This window comes from Talpa europaea (assembly GCF_964194135.1).
Source record: "Talpa europaea genome assembly, chromosome: 16".
In the NCBI taxonomy this organism is placed as follows: domain Eukaryota; kingdom Metazoa; phylum Chordata; class Mammalia; order Eulipotyphla; family Talpidae; genus Talpa; species Talpa europaea.
The window spans coordinates 40595272-40617822 of record NC_140084.1 but is presented as its reverse complement, the minus strand read 5'-3'; the positions used below and the strand labels follow the sequence as shown (position 1 = coordinate 40617822).

Sequence of the window (22551 nt, the reverse complement as noted above, 5' to 3'; positions counted from 1 at the left end):
CCCCGGGGTGCAGCCGCCCGGTCTGGGCGCCCCTGTCCCGCCTCGGCGGCGCCCGAGCTCTGCTGTTGACGGGAGTCTCAGGGCCGCCGCGCAGGGGTGGTCCTCGTTGATCGCACCTGCTGGGGGTAGTAGGGTAGTGGAGTCCCAGCAACCTCGGTAATTTTGTCCGAATTTAGTCCATCTGCTGATGTAACCACGGATCCGACCCCCCCTTTTTTTTTTCAAAGAGCGGATGTTGTCACTCCTACTCCATAGAGTTTACCGAGGGAATTGGCTGGAATTGCACGTGCTCTGGTCAGGAAGCCCCAGTCAATGCCCTTCCCACCTCATTCTTGCAAGAAGCTGGGAAGCTTCTTCCTGGGAGAGGGCAGAGGTCACCCATTTGCTCATTCCTTCACCAGAAACGTATCAAGCACCTTCTGCACGCCAGGTTGGCTGATAGTGGGGACACAGGAGAAATCAAGAGTAAACTGGGCCCCTACCCTCAAGGAGTTAAGCACAGTGGGGGTGTCAGACACCACCGGAGAGTGACATCGAAAGCAGTCCTAGCTAATAGAATATAATGGAAGCCACGTGCAATTTTAAATTTCACACTGGAACGAAACGGATGAAAACTTTAATAACGAAACTCAATGAAAAAGACATTGCTTCCGTTTTATTTTTTGAGTTAAAACTCAGATACTAACAAAGGTATTTGTGGCGTGGGTGGTCATCGTAAAAGGTTGGAAATTACCCAGTGCCCATGAGTAGATCTTTGGGATAATTCAATAGCCCAGCCACAGTGGAGTACCATGCAGCTGGCAACTGTCAAAAAATGAGCCAGCTATTTGTATGAAAGAGTTCATCTCATATTAGGTGAAAAAAAGGTTCAGACAAGTATATAGAATACCATCATTTGTATAAGAAAAATAACATGTTTTACTTAGGTGTTTGTTTATGTACAGAACACCCGTAGGAAGACACTTCCAGGGTCACCTGTGAAGCAGAAACTTAAGGACAGGTGGTTGGGTGTGAAATTTCATTATATATCAGTGCTTTGGTGGGAGGCAATGGTGTGGTAACATACATCTAAAGGGTGTGAGCCTATACCCCTAAAGCATACCTATACCCCTAAATCATACAGTGTTTTACACCGTTACTCAGTAAAAATAATAAAAAGAAAATTTCATTACATATTCCTTAATGTTTTGAATATTTTTACCATGTCCATTTAAAATATTATTTAATTAATGGGGCTCCCTGGTGGCACAGGCATTTGAGTGCACGCTGTGAAGCTGTCCGCAGCCTCTGCAGTGCCGGTTTGATCCCCACCAGCCGCGGGGCAACCCATATGGTGCGGCAGACCTCTCCTGACTTGCCCGCTGCTCCCCTCAGCAGTGTATTTCGGTCATTTTGCCTCTTCTGCTCCCCACCCTGTCTCTGGTGAATCCTCTCACCCTCCCGCACATCTGGCCTGTACCCTGGTTCTTGCATAAATAAAATAAATCTTAAAAAAAAACAAATAAAATATTATTTAATTAAGTGGAAGAAGATAACCAATAGAATCATGGTCACAGTTGAACAATATATGTAAAATACGTGACTACCATTTTACAACCGAATCAGTTTTGGACGCAATGATTACTTGCAGAAACTAACCCACCCCTATAATGTAGGTTTGTCATTCTGGAAAAAAATCATCTCTTTCCAGAAAGAAAACCAAGTGCATTCTAGCCACAGCCCTGGTTCCTTACCAATAATTTCTTCCAGAAATCAGTAAGCCAAGACTGCCCTGAGACTGTTCAGTCAATTAATTAGACTCTTCTGAGGCCAGCTGGGCATCCTGCATAAAAGTAAGACCTGCCTGCAAGGCTGATCCATGCCGGATCCCCCCGTCCAAGTATGGAGAACATGTCACCCTCCTTTTGGGTGGCTAAGTCTCCTCATTAAATGTGCTCACAGCACTTTTTACTTTTCTTTCCTTAATACTGAATTACTAGCATAATTTACAGGCATCTCTTGCTTTATTGTGCCCCACTTTACTACGCTTTGTAGAGAGATTTTATAAATTGAAGGTTTGTGGAATCCTGCATGGAGCAAATCTATGGGCACCATTTTCCAACAGCATATGCCCCCTTCCTGTCTCTGTATTAGATTTAAGGTATATACAGTGTTTTTTTTTTTAAGATTTATTTTTTATTTATACAATAGCTGGGGTACAGTCCAGAGGCGCAGGAGGGTGAGAGGATTCACCAGAGACAGAGTAGGGAGCAGAACAGGCAGAGAGACCGAAAGCACTGCTGAGGGGAGCAACGGGCGAGACAGAAGAGGTCTGCCACACCATGTGGGAATCTCCCTGGCCGGCCGGGAATTGAATCCACGCTGCAGAGGCTGTGGACAGCTCCACAGTGCTGTGCTCAACCTGCCGCGCCACCGGGAGGCCCTATATACATTGTTTTCAGTCATAATGTTGTTGCGTATTTACTATATTATAATCTGGTGTAAACATAAATTTTACATGCCCTTTGAAGCCTATAAATTTGCGTGACTCTCTTTAGTGTGATCTTTGCTTTATTGTGGCACCCTGGAACCAAACCTCCAATATTTCCAAGGTGCATTCCAAGGCATGCCTGTAATTTAAGTTTGAGGAAATTAAAAATTGTAGGAACGTTAAAGGAATTATATTTCTCATCGCCATCAATTTGATGACTATTCTTTTCTTTGGTGTCTGCTTTCCCTGCAGAATGTAAACTATGGGGCAAGACCCTTGTCTGTGTGCCCTCCTCTTATAAGGGATAAGGAGGCAATGAGTGATCCCAAGGGAGCCTAGGAACCGGATAGTATTGTGGAGTGCAGTGCCCCCTAGAGGCACTTCTCCTTATCACAACAGCAAGGCTGATGGGGTGCTGCCCTTCTGTCCAGCCACCATGTCGCAGTACATTGGAGGGGACTGCAGCTAAGAAAAAGGGTGGGTTACCCGTGTCAATGCCCAGTCACAGACCTGGCTTGTCTCCACAGTCAGCAGAACATACCATCTCTTGACCCCTAACTACTCTCTCCCCTAACTTCAGGACTCGAATTCCACTGGATCATCTTTGGGTTATCGAGATATTAAATATTGGGATTTAAGGCATCTAGAGCTCATTCTGGACTTTAGGGAATCAAAAGTGAGATATTTCAGGAGAGTGCTTTCTTCTCGGGGAGACTCCAGGAAGCTGGGGGTGGGGCGTGGAAGAGTGGCAAAAAATAAGAGGTTTGGGGCTTGAAGGCCACCTTTCTCAGGAGCCCGCCTAGGAATATGCCCAAAGGACCCCAACTACTTGCTTTTTGTAGGCTGGTCAAGAGAAGTTGGACCTAGAGGAGATATTAGGGACAATGGAAACTGAAGGCAGTGGTGACAAATTTGCTACAAATGACTGTTCTCTCTCAGCAGTTATTTGAGAGCCAGTAGGGTAAGTCTGAGCTGTGGGTACTGGCCCACCGGCCCATCACTGATGCGTGGGCTCTCAAGGGGTCATATCCTCCCAGTAGGTGGTCCGAGGAACAGCAAGGGCAGCCTTACGGGGAACACAGTGGAGAAAGACATAGCAGGAAAGCAGGGCGCAGGGAGAGTGGGAAGAGGCAGAGGAGATGCTGGAGTCTGAAAGCCATTCCCCACGTCCCATGTGTGTGGGTGTGTGGGCCAGAGTGTGTCCTCAGCATAGGCAGGCAGACCCTCCACCACCTCTTAGAAGGCAGAAGAATCCTGGACTGTGAATTGGAACCTAATTTTAATCAGCCCTGTAAACTCTGCACACAGCCCTGTTCCTCTCTGAAATCATGTTCATATATATAAGGTGGACATGGTCATACCTGCCTCTCACAGTTTTTCCAGAACTAATGAAGGGATTGATGTGAAAGCTTGTGTGTGAGTGTGTGTGCGCGCGCGCATTCTAACCCATTCTACACATGTGAGATAAGTTTTACCTGCTGCTTCCCTTTCCCTGACCCCACCCTGCTCCCCAAATCCAGCCATCAAATCTGTGGCAATGAGGGCCAAGGCTTAGCCACACCAGAGGGTGGGATCTACTGGCCTTGCCCCAGAATGTGAGGCAAAACTGACCTGGGGATCCACCAGCTCTTCAAACCAGCAGTTTGCAAACTTTAATATGCATAAAATCAGTTGAAGAGCTTCTTATAACTTAATTGGGGGGCGCAACCCTGAGTTTCCAAATCAGGAGGTTTGGAGTGGGGCTCGATAATTTGCATTTCTAACCAGTTCTCAGGTGATGCTGATACTGCTGGTGTGGGAATCACACCTTGGGCACTGCGTTAAACTGAAATCTCATCCCGTTTTCTTCAATTAGCAGGCGTAAGGATGGCTTCCACTGCCCCCTGCTGGCCAGACTATAAATTCAGGGGTCATGTTTTTAGGGCAACTGGTCATACAAAATGTGGTTTGTGAAAGGAAGTAATAGCCATTGTTTTTCTGAGAACCAAGTCAGCCTAAAAACAGGAGCCATAACTGCTGCCTCACAGTAAGCTTGAAAGGTCATTCACGTGAATTATCTTACCTGATCTTTGCAACAACCTTGTGAAATAGGGAAGACTGGTATTTTTTCTGTCTCCTCGTCTAATAAATGAGGAAAACAAGTTCACTGTCAGGCCAGTAATGACAGAGTCCCCTGACAGAGAGCTTTGTTAAAAGCAGGATTTATTCATGACGCATCCGGGAAGAATAGACATGTGTCCTCATGAAAACCAGAGAAGGGGATGGAGAAGTGGATGTTGATCTTACCAGACACGTCCCAGGTAAGAGAGCTCCTTGAATTCCGCCAGTCTGGGAAAGGCCGAACGGTGGCTGCATCCTCTCTCCACTTCTGCTAGCTGGACACCCCTTCTCAATTTCCTGCTTCAGCAGTCAGACTTGACTGTCCACAGAACCACCTAGAAGTGTGTGAACAATTAAGGTCCCTGTACACCACCTCCACGGTGGGGCTTCAGCAGATCCATGATTGGTGTTCAATAGGTCTAGGAGAGGGCCTAGGAATCTGCATTTTAAAGGTGCCCCAACCCCCAGGAATCCTGGTGCAGGAGATCAAAGGGCCATGCCTTGGGAATCCTTAGTAATCACAAAACAGCCTCCATCTATCACCACCACCAAAGAATGATTATTTGCTCGAGTTGGCATTCTTCTCTGGGTTTCTCTGCCTCCCTCTCCCATAACCCTACTGGGTTAAGATTCAACCTCTGGCTCCTTTGTTTACCCTCTCCCAGCCTCACTTTCTTCATCTGTAAAATGTAGTAATCGCTACCGCTGCGGGCTGCAAGGAGGACTAAATGAGAAGGTGTGTCTTATAAATAGTCCGTGAGGCTCAAAAAGTATCCAGAAACCCTAAGTTTGTGGATCTTGTCTTCTGATTCCTAGCTCCTCAAAAAGCAGTCCTGGCTAAGCTGGCCTCTTTTGGATCCCCACAGGTTCTTAAGCCACGGTTGTGAAGAAGCTGAAAGGATAATCCAAGTGATGTCTGTCCCCCGACTCATTCCCCATTGGAAGGATTTTAAACCCCTCCTAAATGATTTGATAGATAAAAGCAAGGTAACGTATGTGTAAGATAGAAACAAACCACTGGCCTCTGTCTTGCAGTTATAAGCACTTCAGAGGAGCCCCAGATTTTCCATGGGCGCGGGAAGCAGGCAGAGTAGATCATCAAGAAAACTCTCACCTTAGAGGCAAGTGCGGCATCAATTTCCAAATGAGTCTAGGGACCTCCTGCAAGGACATTTTGATACTAGAAGGTGAACACTGTGGAGCATTATCCGAGGAGCCGACCTTTTAAGAAGAGAGCGTTTTTATTTTATTTTTTTAATTAATTAATTTATTTATACAAGCACTGGGTACAGTCAGAAGTGCGGGAGGGTGAGAGAATTCACCAGAGCCAGATTGGGGAGCAGAGCAGGCAGAAGGTACACTGCTGAGGGGAGCAGCGGGCAGCAGGGGAGGTCTGCACGCCATGTGGGACCCTCCTCCAGTGGCCGGGGAGCAGCCGGGGATCGAACTGGCGCTGCAGAGGCTGCGGGCAGCTTCGCAACCCAGCGCTCAACCACTGCACCAACGGGGAGGCCCAAGAAGAGAGCGTTTTTAAAAAGAGGAAAGACAAGGCACCCAAGCAAACACCTGCCCACCCAGCTTTGCTGCGGTTGCCTCTGTGCAAAAGGCCCCCAGGAGCCAGGATAGTGTCTGTTGTATCTTTATTATTATTTTTTTAAGATTTGTTTATTTATACAAGAACCGGGGTACAGGCCAGATGCACAGGAGGGTGAGAGGATTCACCAGAGACACAGCAGGGACCAGAACAGGCAGACGGATGAAACACACTGCTGAGGGGAGCAGCGGGTGAGACAGGAGAGGTCTGCTGCGCCAAGTGGGTAGCTCCCTGGCCGGCCAGGATGGAGCCCGCGCTGCAGAGGCTGCGGACAGCTTCACAATACGGCGCTCAACCGCCTGCGCCACCAGGGAGGCCCCTGTTGTATCTTTAAAGGCCAAGCAGGGGGGCTCCCTGGTAGCACAAGAGGGTAAGCACAGCACTGTGAATCTATCCACAGCCTCTGCAGCCCGAGTTCAATCCCCGGCCAGGGAGCTACCCACATGGCGCAGCAGCAGACCTCTCCTGTCTCGTCCGCTGCTCCCCTCAGCAGTGTATTTCAGTCAATCTGCCTGTTCTGCTCCCCACTCTGTCTCTGGTGAATCCTCTCATTTCCCCCTCCCTGGCCTGTACTCCAGTTCTTTGTATGCATAAATAAATAAATCTTTAAAAAAAAAAAAAAAGGCCAAACAGAGTGTCCTAAACATCTTACTTGGTTTTAATGACTTAAAACCGCACTGATCCTTGGGACACTTTGTTACATCACATGTGGGGGACACGTGATACATTTGCCTGGGTCATTTGCTAATTGTGTGTTTTGTGACATCTGCACTTCTGACACGAGGGAGAATGTTAGAGGGACACAAACCTCAGGTTGTAAAGAACATCAGTTTGCCCCTGTGCTCACACTATAAAATTTGTTTTTGTAGGCCCTGTGGGGAATTAGCTCTCTCCAGTGTGGGTGGTCTTGTGACTAAGTGTAAGTGTCACAGATAATAAGTGGGTGTTCTTCGGGGTCCAGACACAACTGGGAAACGCTTCCGTGGGTGCCTGGTGTGAGAACATATGTCCTGGCCTCTAAGTTTGTGCCATGCCTCTTCCCAGACCACAAGAAAGGACTCAAAGAGCGACATCGTCGTGCTGAGTGACCGCTCCGTGATACTGTTCAAAGAGTCTCGCTATCCTCACAACATGCCGCTCATATGCTATTACTTGAGTGATACCCACTTCTTCGTCTCCTTTTCTTGGGTGACGACAAATGTTAAAGAAGTACAGGTAAAACTGCCTAGTCTTTCTTCTCCTGCTTAGCCCATATGACAAGGACAGTGCCCACAGAAGCGCTCACCCCTTGAGGGGCCTCCCTGGTGGCGCAAGGGGTTAAGATGCAGCACTATGAAGCTATCACCAGCCACTGCAGCATGAGTTCAATCCCCGGCCAGGGAGCTACCCACATGGCGCTGCAGACCTCTCCTGACTCGCCCGCTGCTCCCCTCAGCAGTGTATTTCAGTAGATCCTCCTGTTCTGCTCCCCACTCCGTCTCTGGTGAACCCACTCACCACCACCCCCCCATACCTCTGGACTGTACCCCAGTCCTTGTATGCATAAACAAATAAATCCTTAAAAAAAACCAAACCAAACAGGCCAAACAGGGTGTCCTAAATAAAATATATACCCCTTGAATAAAAGTAACCTGGATCCAGGATTCCCCACCTCCCCCAGCCTTTCTCCACCTACCGTCTCCATGTTGAGCAGAACTTAGGGCTTCCCTAAGGTGGGCCAAGGCTAGGGAAAGAGCCCTAGGCTTCCTGCTTCTATAGTATCTCCAACCACCACAACCAGGGTTAAGCTCACTCTAGAGTCTTCCAGGTCCTCTTCAGCACCACAGGGGGCAGCAGCTGGATATCTGCCCCTGCCTCTTCAACTGTGCTGGGCAGCTTCCTGTCTTCTCTTCCAGGCTGTAGTATGGAGCAAGAACAAAGGTGACGACATAGTTGAGAAGAAGACATTCTCCATGGTGGAGCGGCTGCCGCCCATCCAGTCCATGGTCCACACGGGCTCGTTCCACATCCTTGTGGCCTACTGTGGTGACATGATCCTGCGGCTGTTTGGGGACCACTTCCGGGCATTCAAGCCCCTGAGTGTAGTGCCCTGCCGCTTCAACATCAGCTGCCTCTGCTATGACCCAGAAATGCAGATGCTTCTCTCAGGCATCCTGGGGGCCGTGGTCACCTGGTTCATCGAGCGGAGTGGCTGGGGCCTCCAGATAGCCCACACGGTGACCATGACTAGTGACGAACTCATCCAGGACATCAGCTTGAACGGCCCTAACGGCGCCCTCCTGGCCCTGTGCGAGACGACGGTGAGGGTCCTGGAGCGCCAGGGCTACGGCCGGCTGGCCGAGGTGAAAAGGTTCACGAGCACCACCTCTGGCTCTCCTGTCACCTGCTGCTTCGTCTGTTTTGACCAGGGCTTTCTGTATGCGGGGAACGAGGCCGGGGAAATCCAAGCCTGGAGCCTCAGCGAGAGCTTCTCCCTCCACAGCTTCAAGGCCCACTCCATGTCGGTGATCTGCATCCGCAGCCGGCCGGAAGCCCACACCCTGCTCACCGGGGGCAAGGAAGGCATCATCAAGGAGTGGAACCTGACCTCGGGGAGCCTGCTGCGGCGGCTGGAGCTCGGCGAGCACCTGTTCAGGCTCCGGTTCATCGACAACACCACTTTCTTCTGCCAGACGCTGCACTCCTTCTCCCTGCGCCGGCTGCCCTCCTTCTACAACCTCTTCAACGTCTGTGGCGCCTCTCCCCAGGAGGTGCGTCGGGTCCACTGTGGTCACAACTGGTTCCGGATCCTGTGCGTCACCGACGACGGCTTGCTGCGGTTTGTGTCACCAGTGACCGGGGAGCTGCTGGTGGTCACCTGGCCCTACTCGATCCTGGACAGAGCTGTGGATTGGGCCTATGACCCAGAAAAGGAGGAGCTCTTTGTGGCCACCGGCAGCACCGAGGTGCTGGTGTTCGACACTACCCGCTGCCCGTGCCCAGCGAAGTATCTCTTATGCACCACAGCAGACCCGCAGGACCGGGTCCAGTGCCTGGCCTATGGGTATTTCCACCTCGGCCGGGGCCTGGAAGGGCTCATGTTCGCTGGGCACCAGAGCGGCGTGATAAGAGTGCTGTCCCAGCACAGCTGTGCCCGGATAGAGAAATGCTTGCACTTTGGCGCCGTGCTGGCACTCTGCACCCTGCCCAGATGGGTTTCTGGAGGCCATGGAGATACGTTGCTCTGTTCCTATGGAATGGATGACTATGTGCACCTCTCAGAAGCCGTGCTGGAGGGCATCGGTGTACATCTGCGGCCCCTCGCCAGCATTTTCAGCAGCTGTCACCTGAAACACTTAAAACTCTTGCCCAAGTCTGTGGGCGCCATCACAGAATCTAACTGCCTGCGGCTCTGGAAGTTCCATGACTTCATGTCCTCGCAGACACAGGTAGGCTCGTCATACGTAGAGACGCTGCCTCTGCACCAGTGCTCCATCACGTCCTTCGACGTCTGCCTGCCCTTGAGTCTTTTCGTCACAGGTGCCGTCGACGGCAGTGTCCGGGTCTGGAACTTCCACGGCAGGCTGATAGCCATGCTGGACTCGTCGCTGCACTTTGGCCCGCTCTGCTTTGCCAATGACCGGGGAGACCTGCTCGTGACTTTCAACCAGAGTTTTTATCTGGTGTCCTGTTTAAGGCTGATCCCGCCAGAACTGCTGTCTCGCCTGTCCTTGATGAGCATGATAGACGATGTGCTGGAGATGCCGAAGCCTTTCATGCCGAGCTTCTTCTTCTCTTTTGAGGTCCTGTTCGTGCCCAGGTATATCTACCATGGGAAAGGGAAACAGGAGCTGGCCGGGCTGCAGAAGCTCGTCAACAAGCGGGCCATTGCCTTTGACCACTCTGTGCCGCACGTGGTAGAGGAAGACGAGCAGGGGGGCACCGTGATACTGTCCACTTTTGCCTGTGATTCCCTGAACAAGGAGGAAACTGACTGGCTGCAGGAGAGCAAATCTCAACACCATTATGTCACCCCTCCTCAGCTGAAGCTGAGTAGCTGGGACGGACTCAACCCCTATCAGATACTGCGGTGCTACTTCGGTCAGGGGCGGGACTGGCCCTTTGCTCCCGACAGCTACATCCCCAACTCGGTGATCCGCGCGCGCCTCTGGCCGGAGGGCAGCCCGATATTCCTGCAGTGCAGCCTCCACTCACCCACGCGGCAAATGGAGTGGGAGAGATCCCAACTCTTCTTCTGGCACGGGAGGGTGAAACCTATAGTTGAGATCAAAGAACACGAACCGGAAAGGGAGAGCAAACATTTTCTGGAACAGAGAGTGTCCAAGGATATGACCTACAGCGTCCTTACCAACGCAGCCAACCGCAGCTGGCTGGGCAAGAAGATGAGTGAGATCGCTATCTGCAGCATGATCGAGACGATCCTCAACATTATGATCCACGCTGTTCCCCTGAAGTACCAGTGCTGTATCGGCGCGCTGGGGCAGATCTTTGCCTCTTACGAGGTGCCCCCACCCGTGCGCTCTGAAGCTGCCCATCGGCTGCTGGATGACACCACCAATTCCAACCCGCTGATCCGAGAGCTCGCCTGGGAAGGGCTGAAGCGGCTCGGCATTATTACCCATCTCTTCGCCATGCCTCTGGCCCAAGGACTGATGGACAAGGACCAAAGAGTGAGGGAGAAGGTCCTGAGCCTGATGCCCAACACTGGCATCCACTCGAAGGCCTCACTCTTAAAGCTGATCCAGAGCCGAGATACCTTCCGGGAGATGCAGTGAGTTCTCTTGACTAACTTCTGCTTTTCTCCTGCCCTGTCCCTCTTTCGCGTCCCTTCCTTTGCTCTCTCTTCATCCCTGTTCACAAGCCTTTCCTGTCCTTTTGTCCCCTCATCCCTGGCCTCTTCCCAAGAGATGGTTCTGACAATTCCCAACGGCTCACACCTTTCTCCACCCCTGCTCTTCCTGCCTGCCCCCCGCTTCTTCACGTTCCCCTCTTCATCCTCATCTCCTGCCCATGCCGCCCCCATACAGGTCACTCCATTCATTGGCCTTTTTGCTTCCTAGACGTTTTCTTTCTCGGCTGTGCCTCACCGCTGCCCACGCCACCTCTGCCGGCCACTCTGCCCCGCGCCTGCCCCTGCCCGCTCCACGGCAGTCCCTCCCTCCTCATCCTCTCTCTCGCCCCCACGCAGCTTGATCCCGCCTCTCCTTTGGCTTTCACAGGCAGGAAATGGTCGGGGAGAAAGCTCTGGACAGTCTGCTGGGGATGCGGGCCACAGATCTCCAAATCCTGTCCACTCAAGTGGAACAGCGACTGAACGAAAACCTGACCTTGTCACGTGAAGACAAGAAGCCTGCATTTTCTTTGTCCATCGTCGTAGACCGTGCACTCTCGGATGTTGCCGTAGCTGCCAAAGACCGCCAAGTGGCAGTGAAGCCCAGCAAAGGCCAAAAGCGGGGCCGGGCAGGGGGGAAGAAACATAGTACGTATGGGGTGATCAGGGCACGTCTCAGGGCGCCCCCCACCCCACCCTGCAGGGTGGTTTAGGACTAAGGTGGATCAAAAGATATCAAGTAGGCATAGAGATTAGTAGAAAGACCATTTCATAGAAAAGAGCGCCCCAACTCAGGCTGACTCCAAGGCCTATTCTGTAGGATTTGGGGGAGGGGGTGTTGGGGGTGGAAGGAGAATACTAGGGATAAAGCAAGGAGAATGCCTTTTTTATTTTTCAAGGCCTCAGCCACTTTTCAGCCCCCTCTGTTGCTGCTTCTTTTATAGCAGTTCCTCGAAACTCACAGCAGATGCTAGGAAGGGTCCCACTAAAGCCTCCCATGCTTTCCTTATGTGCATCTCCTGATTTTTCCCACCAGCCCGAAAATTGTTGCGGGGACTCAAGAAGGTAAAAGAGACTGGCCAAGAGCCAGGTCCCTCAAAGCCAGTTTCCTCAGAGGGGGAAAGTGACCAGAAGGACGCTTTAGCCACTGAAGTGCCAGAGATAGTCCATCTCTCCAAAAGGCCCTCAATTCTCATCACAAAAGATGGCGAAGCAGAGAAAAGTGCTTCAACTGGTATATTGGCCCCAAAGACACAGAAGAAAGTACGTGACAAAAAAGGGAAAAAAAAAACAGCTCAGAAACCCATAAAGAGGCTCAAAAAGACAAAAAGTGCTGAAATTACACCTGAGCAACCTCAGGAGCCTGAAAAGGTAGAAACATTTGTGAAGAAGCAAGTCAGTGGGCGAGGCGCTGCTGGCGTGCCAGGCTCCAGGGCCATCCGTGGAGAGATCTTAAAATGGCGGGATGACCTGTGTCGTCTCATGACCTTAAGGATATCTGGTTCCCAAACAAAAATGTCAGACGCTCTAACCGACGAGCTCATTACCAGAGCTAAGGAGGTTCTGGGCGATCGGCATCCTAGCTGGGAGCTCTTTCAGGAGATCTGCCCCCTGTTGAAGAAAGAGAGTGAAGAGTCTGAGATCCTTGACTGGGAGATAGCCTGGCCAGAGGAGAAACCAGTTTTTATTCAGGAAGGAGCAATTAGAGAGGAATTGGTGATCACAGACAAGGAAGAGAAGTCAGAGGAGGAAGAGCAAGAAGTGCAGACGGACTTGACAGAAACCCAGGTGATTCCCAAAAAAGGAAAGAAAAAGAAAGTTATTTTTTTAGAACCAGGAGACCTCAGCAAGGAAAAAAGATTGAAGAGGGAGAAGAAAGCCTCTAAGAAGCCCACTAGGCAAGGGATGCCAATCGTCTCACAGGAGATGAAAATAGATAAAAAAATGAAGAAAAGGCCCAGAGAAAAGACAGCCAAAAGTCAGGAAGAGGGGGAAGTGGCTGGTGAGAAAGAGGAGGAAGTGGCTGGTGAGAAAGAGGGGGAAGTGGCTGGTGAGAAAGAGGGGGAAGTGGTCGATCAGAAAGAGGGGGAAGTGGCCGAAGTAGAGGAGAAAGTGATTGAGCAAGAAGAAAAACCATCTCGGAAGAGGAAGCTGTCTTGGGAGAAGTGGAGGGAGACCTTGGAGGAGTGGAAAAAGATCCGCAGTGAGTTAAAAATACCCTGGGAGAAATGGAAGAAAGAGTGGAGAAAGAGGGTCCTTGAGAAAGAAGAGGGCGCATACAAGGACCAAGAAGAGCCATCCCCGGAGGACGAAATGCCACCTGAGGCTGAGGGGATGCTGAGCTGGGATGAGTGGGCCTATGTCTGGGAAGAGATATTGTCGAGGTCCAAGGAGAAAGTATTAGAGGATGAGAAGAAGAAACTGATGGAGGGTGAGGAGGAAGCGTTAGAGGGTGAGGAGGAAGCGTTAGAGGGTGAGGAGGAAGCATCAGAGGGTGAGGAGGAAGCATCAGAGGGTGAGGAGGAAGCATCAGAGGGTGAGGAGGAAGCGTTAGAGGGTGAGGAGGAAGCGTTAGAGGGTGAGGAACCGCTGCCCCTGGAGGAAGAATTGTCTCAGGTGTGGGTGGAAGATGAAATGCTGGTGGGAGAAGGCGAGAAGGAACGTAAACAGGCACAGGAGAAGTGGAAACAAGCACACCTGGAAAGAAAACAAGCCCAAGAAGAGAGGAAGCTGGCACAAGAAGAAGCGATGCTAGCGCAAACAGAGAGAGAACTGGCCCATGAAGAGAGGAAACTGGTCACAGAATATGAGAAAACGGCCCAGAGTGAAAGAAGAATGACCGAGACTGAGTGGAAGTTTCTCCAGAAAGAGGGAATACTGGCCACATCTGAGGAGAACCTAAGCCGGGAAGCAGAACAACTGGCCCGCGAGAATAAGTCATTGTCCAAGAAATGGGAGAAAGTGGCTGAAGGAGAAGAGGCCATAGCCAGAAAAGAAGGGAAGCTAGCTGGGTTAAAAGTGACATTGGCCCAGAAGTTGGAAAAACTGACCCAGAAGGAGCAAGATTTGGCATGTCAAGAAAAAGACCTAGCCCAGGAATTGGAAGAAATATTATGGGAAGAAGAGGAAATTGCCAGGAAAGAAGAGGATCTAAACATGGAAGAAAAGGAACTGGATATGGAAGAAGAGGCACTGAGTGAGGAAGAGAGGACACTGGGCTGGCAAGAGGAGAAACTGACTAAGGAAGAAAAGAAGCAGGCCCTGGAAGAAGACCTGTTGATCCAGGAAGAGACGAGAATGGCCCAAGACATGGAAAAATCACCTGAGGAAGAGAAAAGACTGGCCCAGAAAAGGGAGCAGTTGATGGAGAAAAAGAGAAAAGCAGCCGAGGAAAGGGAATTATTGGCCCAGAGCAAGGAGAAACTCACAGAGGACAAGAGGGCACTATTCCGGAGGAGGATGGCCATAGCTCAGGAGAAGGAGAACTTGGCTCTGATGAGGGCACAACTGGCTCGGAGGAAACGGGAGTTGTTGCAGGTCAAAGAAAACATAGCCCAGGACAAACAGAAATTAGCCCAAGTGAAGAAGAAATTGAGCGCGTGTGAGGAGAAAGTGGTTCATCTGGAAAAAGATGTGCTGGAGGCAAAGAGGAAACTTTCCCAGAAGAAGGAAAAACTGACTGGTATAGAGGAAAAACTGACCAAAACCAGGAAAAGTCTGGCTGAGAAACAGCAAAAACTGGCGCAGGACAAATTGCGATTCGCCGTGGAGGAAAAGGTAATGTTTCAAGAAGGGAAAGTGAGCCCAAAAAAGTGGGATGCTGCTCAGGAACAAACAGCCATGGCCGCAGAAATCAGGAAACTGGCCCAGGAAAAGGTGAGAGTGACAGAAAGGAAAATTCTGTCTGAGGGAGAGACTCCAGCAACTTCAGGAAAGCAAAGAGCAGCGAAGAAAGACTTGGAACAAACTATGAGGAAATTAACACTACAGGAGAAAATACTGTCATATGAAGATAGGATACTGGCCACAGAACAAAGGGATGTAGCCAAGGAGGAAATGGAAAGCACTAGAAGAAAGAGAGTATATGTCCAGGAAGAAAGGAAGCTAGCCAAAGTGATAAGGAAGTCCGCTAGAGATGGCAGGGACATTTCCAGGGGACCAAAAGGAAGGAGGAAAATATTAAAGGCACTTCAAAAACTTACCAAAGAAGAGAGGGCCCTAGCCCAGCAAGGCCTGCAGTTGGCGAAGGTAAAGAGGTTACTCCACATTAAGGAAAGGAAATTGAGCAAGTTACAGAAAACACTTGATAGCAAAGAGTGGGACCTATCAAAGGAACAATTACAAATGACCAGAGAAGAGAAAAAACTGGCTAAGAAGCAGAGAAAGTTGGCCAAGCAAATGGTAAGTTTGACTGAGAAAGAGAAACAACTGATGGAGGAAGAAAGCAGGTTAGCAAAAAAACAACAAGAAATCCTGTCAGAAGCAGAAGAATTAACAGAGGATGAAGCGGCGATCCCATCCCTGAAGCCAAAGTCAAGAGAGAGCAAAAAGCCAAAGAGCGGTGACACGTCACAGAGAGAGTCTCCACATCTGAGTCTAGCAGATGACTTGGAAACTGAAGAGACTTTTACGAGGAAACTTGAAGTTATGTTAGATAAGCTGGAGCAAGAGACTCTGCCTGAGGAGGAAGAAGTGGAAGAGGAGGAGGAGGAGGAGGGAGAGGAGGAGGAGGAAGAGGAGGAGGAGGAGGAGGAGGAGGAAGAGGAAGAAGAGGAGGAGGAAAAGGAGGAGGAGGAGGGAGAGGGGGAGGAGAGGGTTGTGGGTGAGGTAACAGGGCTGGAAGTTGTGCCCGAGGAGATGCTGGAGGTGGGGGAGGACGTGCGGGGGAGGAGGAAGCAGAGGAGGAGGAAGACACGGAAGGTAAAGATGGAAGAGAAGGACGTGTTGGAGGAGGCGGAGGAGGAAGAGGAGGAGGAGGAGGAGGAAGAGGAGGAGGAAGAGGAGCGAGAGGGGGAGGAGAGGGTTGTGGGTGAGGTAACAGGGCTGGAAGGTGTGCCCGAGGAGATGCGGGAGGTGGGGGAGGACGTGCCGGGGAGGAGGAAGCGGAGGAGGAGGAAGACACGGAAGGTAAAGGAGGAGGAAGAGGAGGAAAAGGAGGAGGAGGAGGAAGAGGGGGAAGAGAAGGTTGAGGGTGAGGTAACAGGGCTGGAAGTTGTGCTTGAGGAGATGCGGGAGGTGGGGGAGGACGTGCGGGGGAGGAGGAAGCGGAGGAGGAGGAAGACACGGAAGGGACAGGAGGAGGAGGAAGAGGAGGACGTGTTGGAGGAGGAGGAGGAGGAGGAGGAGGAGAGGATGAAAAGTCTGGGTGAGAAAGCAGCGAAAGAGAGACGCTTGTTGGAAGAAAGGCTGGGCAAGGAAAAAACATTCTTGAAATTAGAAAAACCAGTTAAGTTAAAAGGAAAAAAGGATGTCATGGAAGAAGAAGTGCTCCCTTCTATTGGAAAAAGAACCCCTGAGCTCATGGACCGTGCCACAAAACTGGGAGAGCTGCAGTTTCCTCCCAGAGAGCTGAAAGGCCCTTTCAAGAAACGGGTCTCCATAACTCTGGGGAAGGAAGAGAAGATTCCAGAGCTCATGTCTATGAAACAAAGAAGCGGGGAGTTCAAGGCCACAGCACTTGAGGCATCCGGGGCATTCCCAGAGACAAAGCTGATGGATCAACAAGCACTGCTGAAGGTAGAGAAGCCCCCAGCAGAACATGCCATAGACGTGGAAGCTCTCGAACTGGACATGCAGACTCCGTACGTGTCCCACCTATTGAGGAAGATCATGGAAGATCAGACACTCAAAGGCAAACAACTAGAAACCAAGTGGGGGTGGATTAGGCAGCATCGCCCATCTCTGGCGGACATGACTAAGGCACAACTGCCTCATATCATGGCCGAGAGGATGAAAGCAGAGGTCAGCCTGTCAGATGTCGAGTGGATCCACCGTGTCCTAGAACGGATGGTGGCAGGAGAACAGCTCTCCAGGAATAGTTTCCACAGGTTGTGCCAGGTTCTCAAAGACCTCACCTCAAAGGGAAACCTAAAGTGGACGCAACTGGCCCTCCTGGACACCATCGTGCACCGGCACAGGCAGGGCCTGGAGTCCCAGCACACAGCTATGTTAAAACCCCAGGAGCCCATGGTGCCAAAGTACCAGAAAGTGATCCCCCCTATAAAAGGGAAGGAAAGGGAGAGCTGGCACAAACCTTTGGCTGACCCCACCCTAAAGTTCCCACCAGTGACCAAGAGGCTTCCAGACATGAAGGCTATCAACTGGCATCTCCTAGGTGAGCCTTACAGGAGTGCGCGGGCCCAGCAGAGGTCCCACGCCCTCCAGGAGATGGAGAGGCGCTATTTTGGGCCTGCGGTGAGACACGTTTTTACAGACACATGTGCTTCCGTGGAAAAGCAAACCTTGGCCCTGATGTTTCAGAAGGACTTCTGGGCTTTTAAGGATAAGGGCAGGTTTTCCAGATTACCCAAGTTGGGGAAGTCAGCACAGCCCGCCTCTAAACAAAAGGAAGCAGTGCCGCCATGGGAGACCTTCGTGGCGTTGTACTACGTCTTGCGGATGCTGCAGCAGCAGTACGCCAAGGACAGCACTGGCTGGATGGAACAGTTCCACCAGCTCATGGACCTGTACCAACTGAAGTCCCCCCGAGTCCAGAGGCTGCTGCAGGAGTTGCTCCTGGGAGAAGAACCCCAGGCCCGAGAGACCACTGACATAGCGGGCCTAGAGGCGGTGCAGCTGGTCCCCGGGGAACGGCTGTTCTACCGCCTGTACTGTGGGCGTTCTCACGCCCCCAGAGGGCCTCTGGCATTCCAGGAGGTGGTGTCTCTACCAGAGCAGAACAATGTGCATGCCCTCCTCCCCATGGGCATTGCCCACTATGGGTTCTTAGAACTGGCCTGGAAGAGTCTGCCTCAAGCTGATACTCACCTCACCAAGGAAATGCCCCACATCATTGCTCCTGCTCCCTAATTTGAGACCCATTGGCGGTCAGGACTCATTGGAGAAAGGCCTGGTCACCAGACTCTAGACCTTTATTCCTTGGTAGGGGTAGGCCAAAGTCCTTTCCCCACCCATTCCAGAAACCCCCTTCTATTTGTAGAATAAAGAGGAGGTTCTCATTTGCAACGAGCTCTGTGATGTGTCTCCTTTTTCCTCGAACGCTGGTTCTCCAGAAAGGCAGCAGGAGATCAGATAAACTCACATTCTCACAGGTGGTGAGACGGTGGTGCTCACTACCTGAAGGTCTTAAGGCAGAAGAATCTTGTCCTTGTCCTCTCTTGCCCCCTTCGCCTCCTCCCCTAAAGACTATAGACTACACAATGAATGTTGATTTGGCATGAATTTTAGCAGCACCAATAGAGTACAAATAAAATGGATTTTGCAATCACCAGCCCCAACATTTTGTCCCTCAGTTTTTGGGGGTACACAGTGTAGGCAAATTCAACATTAAACATAAGCCCCGGAGGCTCCCTGGTGGTGCAGGGGGTTGAGCGCAGCACTGTGAAGCTGTCCGCAGTCTCCGCAGTGCGGGTTCAATCCCAGCCAGCTGGGGAGATACCCACATGGCGAGGCAGATCTGTCCTGTCTCGCCCGCTGCTCCCCTCAGCAGTGGATTTCAGTCAGTCTGCCTGTTCTGTTCCCCCCGCTGTCTCTGGTGAATCCTCTCACCCTCCCGCACGTCTGGCCTGTACCCTGGTTCTTGTATGCATAAATAAATAAATCTTAAAAAAAAATGAGCCCCAGTTCTCCCCTTCCCACAGTCCCCGACAACCACCATTCCATGAGCTGCCTCTAGGAGCCTGACTATAACACTGCCAATCTTGAAACATATAGCACACTCACACACCTATTTCGTCAAATTGTTTCTGTTCGGGGCTTATCTGGTATTTCCTCACGCATAGATCAAAATGACACATTCCTGAGCAGGAGACTCTCCGATGCTTGAGTGTCACCTCTGGACCATGTGGGGACCCTCTGTCCCTCAGTGATGACATTAATTTTGATCACATGGTCAAGCTATTGCCCTATTTCTCCACCATATATTTGTTTTCTCCTGTAATAAGTTGTACGTTAGGACACGTTCCAAGACAATCAAATATCCTGCTCCTCGTCAGAATGACTTTGCTTGAGCATCCACTGATGATTCTTGGTTGACCGAATCACTACCCCCACAGCTTCAAAATGATTTATGACTCCAGCTCCCTCCCTATTTTCTAGTCAGTGCTTAGCCACTTGTGTCCTTGTGACATGCTCCTGCTATTTTTCGACCCATCCTTCTCCAGATCTAGAATTAGCTTCCCAGGTCTCTAGGGAGACCTGGTTCCTTCTAATGGGAAGAGGTATTACAAACTGAGTTGATTTGTCCCCACCCTCACCGAAAGATAGATCAAAGTCCTAAACTGTAGGACCTGTGAATATGACCCTCATTTGAAAATAGGGTCTCTGCAGATATAGCCAAATGAAGATAAGGTCGTACTGGACTAGAGTAGACTTAAATTCAATGACTGGTGTCCTGATAAGCAGGTGGAGGACTTGCACTTGGATGGAGGAGGGCCATGGGAGAGGGCCTGAGGCAGAGGCTGGAGTGGGTGATCTCACATCAATGTTGGAGAACTATTTGAATGAAACATTTAAATATTATAAATATTCCTAAGAAAACAGGAAATATATCTGCAATGAATAACACAATATAAATTTAAGTACCAAATGGGAAACTGAGGTATAAAAATTTGATAATTGAAATAACAAAATAGATAGACAGTAGGAACTCTATACTCAGAAATGAGTAAGTTGCAAGGTCAGCTTGAAAAGCTCTCCCAGGAAACAAATAAAAATGGGTAAACCTAAAATATATTTTATAAAGAAAATATTAAATTAAGGCTAAGTGTGGGGGCCTCCCGGGTGGGGCAAGGGGTTAAGTCTCAGCACTACGAAGCTATCCATAGCCACTGCAGCATGAGTTCGATCCTCGGCTACCCACAGGGTGCAGCAGACCTCTCCTGTCTCCCCTGCTGCTCCCCTCAGCAGTGTATTTCAGTAGATCCACCTGTTCTGCTCCCCACTCTGTCTTTGGTGAATCCTCTCACCCCCACACCTCTGGCCTACACCCAGTTCTTGCATGCATAAATAAATCTTTTAAAACAACAAAAAAAACCAAAACAATAGTAGCAGCAAAACAACAGTGTGAGACCAGGAAACATAAGAAGCACTTGAGGTTCGCCAGGGACCAGGGCGGCACTGCCCTTTTCTCTGGGTTGGGCCCAGGTGCGCTTGGCTCCTTAGGGAGAAGGGTGACCCTGTGCCACCTGCTGGGAAAGCACCCTCTCTCTGCAGGACCTGCTTGGAGCCCCAAATCCTGCCTCCCCCTTTTTCCTCAGGAACTCTGAAGTAGTGGGAGAGAGGAAACACAAAGAGTTAGGGACATGGCACACTAGCTACTGAAGCTTCGGAGCACAGTTAAGGGTACAGTTCCCAGACCTCCCCAAGACTCGCTCCACTCCTATCTATTAGTAGCTGCGGGTAACATGGGGATGGGGTTGACCTGAAGGGTAACTAAAACTCAGAAAGCTTCCCCCAAGCGTTTTGGGCTACATGCCCAGAGGCATCTCAGGCTTCCATCTTTTCCCTTCATCACTATCTAAATCGCTATCGCCAGGGGACCCCGGGAACAGGCTAGACGGAAGGGTGAGGTGGGCCTCATAGTCCTGATGGTCCAGGACACTCCATTTTATCGGTCCTGGATGGGAGGTGCATGCAGGGAATGAGCCCTCTAGCCATCAGGTATCCTGGAGAAAGACCGGGCAAGTGAGCGCTTTACCCTGATCACCGATGGGCGGGGGTTCCCCAAGACTGAGACTCCAGGAAACCGGAAGCTAGGCCCGCGTGCGCGTGCGCAGTGTGTCTAGGGCGCTCTCCCCCCCCCCAACAAGATGGCGATGGCCTGCCACAACTCCAGTGAGGAGAGGTGCGAGGGCTGAAGGGAGCAATTGCTTCAGCTCAGGTGTTCCCCGCCAGCTGCCCGCCAACCCCTCCAGACCTGGCTTCTCGGCTCCTCCATTTGGCTCCCAGGACCCCCCCAAGGCCGGCAGCTTATATGCCTGGGGTGAGGGGCGGGTGGTGGGGGGTAGAAACCAGAGACGCATCTTCTTTCCTGCCCCAGCTGTATTTATAATAGGGCTGGCTTTTGTGATTTCCGTGGGCGTCGTGGGGCGAGGGCGCTGGCATTACACAGGACCCAAGGAGACCTTTGTTACCACGAGGAGCCGGCGGAAGCAGGGCCTCTGTCACAAAGGCCCGAGCCTCAACGCGAACTTGTGGCCTGTCTCGTGTCAGGCCCGGAGCCTGGCTCTCTGGCCCTAGCTGCGTGGCCAGGGAAGTGTTTAGACAGTAGGGCTGCCCCTTTCAGCAAATAAATAGGGGACACCAGTTCAGTTTGAATCGCAGTTTGAAAAAATAAAAAGGACTTCTTAAGCACAAGCATGTCATGTTAATTGAAATTCAAATTTAACTGGGAGTTAAATTCACATTGAACTGTATTTTAAGTCAACTCTGATTTAAGGCAGTACAGGAGGCAATGCATGAACAGTGCCTGGTGTGTAAACATGCAATAAAGTTTATATAGAAAGATCAAATTCCTCCTAAGGCACCCACCTCTCCTGCCTAAGGCAGTGGTGTCGTAGTCATCTCCGTGGTCCCACATGGCCAGCCCTCAGAAAGCCACTCTTGTCACACCAGGCGAGTTTCAAAGCCGTCTTCGCCTCACCACAGCAATCCCGCTCCACTCAGAGCACCACCTTCCACTTGCCTCCCAGCACCTGGCACATTCCTGTGGTATTTTCAGACTCTTAGTGCTGTGTCACCAGACACATAAGTAACTGGGTGGGGGAGGGGGTTAGGGGAGATTCAACCATTATGATGCTGGAGCCAGTGACACACTTTCTGTGAGAAGCCATGACTAGAGTCTGTTTCTTCCAGAATTAGGGGCTGCATGACCTTCTGTGGAGAATAGGTGTGCGAGCCAGGAGGAAAGGAGGGGGGCAGGGGAAGCCTGAGGTGCTGTGTGATGTTAGTGACAGGTTCTCTCGGCTCCGAGTGTGCATTGATTGACATGGGTCCCCCAGAGCTGGTGGCGACATCTGCCAACTGTGAGATAAGACTTAGTTCCGTTCAAGAAATCGAAAGGAAACACTGACAGAATCTGGGATTATATGTAAGTCTACTAGATGCTAAACTTTTCTTTCCTCTCCCCATGCTCCCTCAATCCCAGCACGTCCTTTCATTTTTCTCACAACAGTAGCACCCTGAATTTATATTGCATTTTTTTTCCATTATAAAGCTTTTCGAATTTCAGTTATCTCCATTTATTTTTCTAAAGATTTAGGAGGGGGAAAGTGGAGCAGTCCTCCCTGAGGTCAAGGGGTTCAAGTGAAATGACTGCCTCTCACTGCAGACCTGGAGGAATGAATCCCAGCCCAAGGTTTAGACAGAAGTGTCTGG

General features: G+C 50.8%; 1 protein-coding gene across 1 annotated transcript; it reads left to right on the top strand.

Moving 5' to 3' along the window:
- Positions 1–5482: 5482 nt before the first annotated feature.
- On the top strand, positions 5483–18024 carry WDR87 (WD repeat domain 87; the record flags this gene model as incomplete). Its single annotated transcript, XM_084256897.1, has 8 exons — positions 5483–5557; positions 7209–7379; positions 8060–10935; positions 11384–11643; positions 12032–13426; positions 13601–15420; positions 15523–15861; positions 16609–18024. 8 exons carry the CDS (start codon positions 5483–5485, stop codon positions 18022–18024), a joined length of 8352 nt encoding a protein of 2783 aa, XP_084113023.1.
- Between the last annotated feature and the right edge of the window lie 4527 nt (positions 18025–22551).